Source organism: Penaeus monodon, chromosome 12 (assembly GCF_015228065.2).
Source record: "Penaeus monodon isolate SGIC_2016 chromosome 12, NSTDA_Pmon_1, whole genome shotgun sequence".
In the NCBI taxonomy this organism is placed as follows: Eukaryota; Metazoa; Arthropoda; class Malacostraca; order Decapoda; family Penaeidae; genus Penaeus; species Penaeus monodon.
In genome coordinates, this window is record NC_051397.1 from 5,955,179 (window position 1) to 5,960,178 (window position 5,000).

A 5,000-nucleotide genomic window follows, 5' to 3' on the forward strand; every position below is an offset into this window, starting at 1 on the left:
TTACCCATAATTACTGTGTTCTTTAAGAACCCTTTTCTATGCAGTATATTTTTATTTTAATATGTTGATTTCAAAGCAGTGGTTTTTGCCCCCGTAGACTAACCTTTTTTTCTTCTCTTTGCAGGTAAGACGGCGTGGGTTGGATGTTGCCGTCCGTCACGGGGCCTCGCTTGCCTGACTGTGCCATCCATCCGTCCATCGCTGGTGACGTGTGTGATAAGTCTGTTGTTGCTCGCTGGTCTTTGTGTGATCGAGTAGTGTTCTCTGCCGGAAGAGAAGTCGTTTGCGAGTCGTTCGTTTAGCGTCTCAGTGGCGGCACCTCTTTCTCCCCTTAGAGTGGTGTGAGTTTTGTGTGCGAGAAGGTTGAATCGAGTGCTCATGCCGGTTGCGGGCCAGAACTAGCCCCCGTCCAGCCGCTGCCCATTTCGCAAAGAAAGAGTTGCCGCTGGGATGAAGAGGCCTGTGTCTGAAGTGTATTGTGCCTCCCCGTATTTGGCTGTACCTCAGCTGCAGGCTGTTCAAGCAGCAGTTCCACACCCGCAGGCAGCTGCTGTGCCGTACACACTGCACCAAAGCTTGCAGCCTGCATTCACGACGGCTTTTACTCACGCCCTCGCACCTGTATCCGTCAGTCCGGCACTCACACACTTCAGCCCCATGATGCATTTCATGGACCAGGTAGGCCTACTCTCGTGTCCGGTTCCGCCGGAAGTATTGTGTATTCTTGGATGTTACTGTGTTTTGTGAGAATCCAATAGACGTCAGAGCTGCACTGCAGTAGGAGTTCATTACTAAACGGTGTAGGTGTGTATATGAATAGGCCTTTGTGAGTAAGTGTAGAAAGATAAGTAGGTAAATGTGGGCTTTTATGTTTTATATAAAAATCTTTTAATTGCCGGGTGAATGTATATTATGATGTATTTTTTATAAGCACACATTTTCATATTGATGTTGCATATGGTTTTTCTGCTCAAATGTTTCCGTCATCTTTATGTATGTTTTCTATATAATGATCTGCTCATCTCCTCTGGACATCACCTATTACCCTCCTCAGCCCCATTTGTCCTTAGCCGTGTTTCCCCTCCGCCTCTTCCCTTCCCGTCTCCCTTTATTTCCCCCCCTCCCGCTTGCACCGTCCCGGCCTTGGTCCTTGTTTATCTGCCTTTCATAATCCCTTCAACTCCTCCTCCTAACTCTCGCAAGAGGCCAAGGATGGAGTGGAGCAAGGGAAGCACCCGGCACACTCGGGGCTCGCAAATCACCTGATGGCAGTCTTGCAGGAACTGCGCAGAGAGGTTCACGTTGAGTTCGGTCGGGCGCTTTGTGAGAGAGCGCACTGTTCAGCGTTGGGTCATCCCGGCTATCGCGCGGTGGTCTGGGTGCCACCTGATGTAGGGGAGGCGGGCGGGGATAAAGGGGTGCTTTGTGCGGCGCCCTAAGAGAGGTGCTCTTACGTAGCTTCTCGCGCGCACACACTCATTCTCTTCTCCGCTCTTACCACCCTCTCTTCACTTCTCTCTCTCTCTCTCTCTCTCTCTCTCTCTCTCTCTCTCTCTCTCTCTCTCTCTCTCCTCTCCGCTCTCCTCTCTCTCTCTCTCTCCTCTCTCTCTTCTCTCTCTCTTATCTACTCTCTTCTCTCTCTACTCTCTTCTCTCTCTCTTTTCTCTCTCTCTCTCTCTCTTTCTCCTCTCTCTCTCTCTCCTCTTTCTCTCTCTCTTTCTCTCTCTTCTCTTTCTCTCCTTCTCTCCTCTCTCTCTCTCTCTCTCTCTCTCTCTCTCTCTCTCCTCTCCTCTCTCTCTCTCTCTTCTCTCTCCTCTCTCCTCTCTCTCCTCTCTCTCTCTCTCTCTCTCTCTCTCTCTCTCTCTCTCTCTCTCTCTCTCTCTCTCTCTCTCTCTCTCTCGGAGAGAAAGACCTATACCTTCTAGCTGAACACGGGGTCCTAAGCAAGACAGTTGTGCAAGATAGTGTTTTGTAAAGATTGAAGGAGTACTCCGAAGAGTTGATGAATGAAGAAGATAAAAGGTCTAAGTAGAGTAGAGATTATAAATAGGGATATAGAACAGATTAATAAAGAAGAGGTGAAGAAAACTGTGGAGAAAAAAACCGAAAGGCAGTTGGCCCAGATGATGTACCAGCAGAAGCATGGGAATGTCTGGAATAAATGGCAGTAGGATTCTTAACAAGAATGTTTAACAAGTTCATGGAAAGAGTAAAGATTCCCAATGAATGGAGGAAGTGTGCGCTGGTAACGATTTTCGAGAACAAAGGTGATGTACACAGTTGTAATAGTTAGAGGTATAAAACTTATTAGCCATAGCATGAAGCTTTGGGAATAAACTCTGGAAGCTAGGTTGAGAAATTAGGTAGTAATCAGTGACTTGTGGCATGTCTAGAGGTTACAAAGATAGAATTATTCAAATACCTAGGCTAACTGTCCAAAGTGATGGAGAGGTGAAGAGGAGGATGCAGACAGGGTGGAACGGATGGGAAAAAAGTATCAGGAGTGATCTGTGACAAAAAGGCTAGAGTGAAAGGGAAATTTTATAAGACAGTGGTGAGGTCGGCAGTTTTATATAGACTGGAAACGGTACCATTGACGAAAAGACAGGAAGCCGTTGTAGAGACTGCTGAGATCAAAAAGAAAGTTCATAGATGTAGTTGGAGAGGACACGGTATGACAGAGGAAATAGCTGAGGATAGAATAGATTGGAGAATGATCCGCTGGCGTCTCCTAAACGAGAGCAGCCGAAAGAATAATGATACCAACACACAGAAGTCTCGATCATTCTTTCCCCCTACCTCTCTAGTACACATTGACGCACTAAATAATACTCGCGAACACAGAAGCCCAAGAAGTGCCCCTATGACAGCTAGACAGACAGCATTGTAAGAATTATACGTAAGCTAGTAAAGATGACTCGACCCCTCTCCCTCCTCCTCCTCCTCCTCCTCCTCCTCCTCCTCCTCCTCCTCCTCCTCCTCCTCCTCCTCCTCCTCCTCCTCCTCCTCCTCCTCACCTGTTGTATGCCCGGTTTGGCTTTAAAGATGCAGTGATACTCCCTGTGTGGTAGCGGAGTGGGAATTGGGCATCGGGAGACAGCGGGGTCGTTGTAGCCAGAAGGGGCATGCCCGAAATTCGAGCGCGTTGGGGAAAATGGCAGGTGGTTGGGGACTTTTAAAAGAGGCGAGCGGTAATTGCGGGAGCAGGAAGACGGAGCGCGTGGTCGTGGGCGTAAGAAAATGGCGGATGGCCCTCTGGCGTAGGTGAGGACGGCCGGGTCGGGTGACTGTTACTGTGAGGGAAGCGTGATGTATGAAGGCGTGTGCAGGTGGAGTCGGCCACGGCAGGGCGTTGGGTGTAGTAAGATGGCGGCGGAGGAGTGTGGAACCTTGGGAATGGGGGCGCTGGGGGCATAAAATGGCGGAGAAGTAATATCGCAGGAAGCTATAGGGGGGGAGGGGGAGAGCGAGAGTTGCTGAACTTGGGCCGAGTTGTAGATTGTCATGCCTTCCTCTCGGGATGAGCTTCGTGGCTTGTTAAGGTCTATACGTCTTCGAGCAAGGAGTGTGGATGAAAATTTAGCATGCACCCTCTTGGTATGAACAGCGGGACTTCAGTGATGCTACTGGGAAGACGAGATTACAATGAGGCAGCTAACGAAAATGAAGCCTTATTCATGGACAACTCGTAATTAAAGAAAGGCAAGGATGATAAAAGGCCTGTAAATGGTTGAGAGGGAGGGGAAGAGAATGGCTTGGCCTTGGAAGCATGGAGAGAGGGAGAGAAAATGGGAGGGATAGAGGTAAGTAGGGAGTGCGGGAGGAAGTCTTGTCCTTGGAGAGAAGTGGGTGGTCACGGCCAGGGTTCTGGCGGTGTTGCCACATGCCATGCTGGAGTTCCCTCGCTAAGTACTCGCTTGCTCTGTTGAATACATGTTTTTGATATCTCGCTTCTTTTGGGTCTTGGTGTATAATGGCTCTTGCTTAGATAATTCGTCAGAAAGTATAACGGGGGGGGGATAGTTACCTTAGTATTCAACTGTGCATGATGCATCAGCGTCAGGAGACTTCGGAATGGTGTTGTTGACTGCCAAAAAGAGGTTAAGGAAACCAAGTTCGTTTGCACGAGTCGTGTGCGTTGGTGCTTCGTCTCCGTAAATCGTGGCTCAGGATTCTCTAGGTGCGGCGAAATGTGTTCGTCATCGCCGGAAGGCCACGCTGAGGCAGGCAGGCAGGCGGGCGGGCTGGCGGCAGGGCAATGGCGTTTCGCGGCCACTAGTCGACCGTGGAGATCCCCAAGGCCTCAAACAGCGCGCCGCGCTCAGTTTTCCGACTTATAAATAGATCCTACGTGTTGTACTAAGGGAGGGCTGGGCCGAGGCAGTACCCCATAGTTGTCAAGGTGCACCTTAAATCCCTCCCTCCCGAGTTGTTTGTTTGGGTAGTGCTTTTACTCGATCTCAAATAGTTGTAATAAGCTGGAATCAATAAGAGCTACGCTGATGTCATGTAGTATTTTTAATGAAAATTTTCCCGGTTAGAGGATGCGTGCAACATTCTAACCTTGACGGCTAATGCTTCGTCTATGGGAGGTAGGCGGTCGGGCGTATTTGCACTAGCCAGTGTTCTGATGCTCAAATATTTGTTGCAAGTTGTTATTCTCGGATTTTGCGTCACGCCACAAACAGAAGGCAGTATGCAACCATAACATATATTTTTTTCTTCGTTTTTACCCCCTCGGTGCAGTCAAATAAATGTTCTGAAGTTGCGTGTTGAATGGAAATGGACTGATTTATTCGGCTAGTTAATGTGTATAACACTCCCATGTTCATGAGGGGTTTAAGGTGGGGGCCTTTAGCTTAATGTCCACGCCCTCCCTTTTTTCTAGCCACCTCCACGTCCTGCAGCTCTGTTGCCGCTACAGCTTCCAAACAGCCTTAGCAATTACCTCTCTCTCTCTCTCTCTCTCTCTCTCTCTCTCTCTCTCTCTCTCTCTCTCT

General features: G+C 49.0%; 1 protein-coding gene across 13 annotated transcripts in view; it reads left to right on the forward strand.

Annotated features, from left to right (window-relative positions):
- The window catches only part of LOC119579214 (polypyrimidine tract-binding protein 1-like), a 117,664-nt gene that overhangs the window by 41,949 nt on the left and 70,715 nt on the right, over nt 1–5,000 (forward strand). For 4 of the 13 annotated variants that reach the window (XM_037926923.1, XM_037926924.1, XM_037926929.1 and 1 more), the window contains exon 2: nt 125–678. The exons of the other annotated variants lie outside the window; for them this stretch is intronic. In XM_037926923.1, the coding sequence (XP_037782851.1) occupies nt 451–678 (228 nt within the window). In that variant the 5' untranslated portion in view covers nt 125–450. The remainder of the gene's footprint in view (nt 1–124; nt 679–5,000) is intronic. 13 annotated transcript variants of the gene reach the window in all.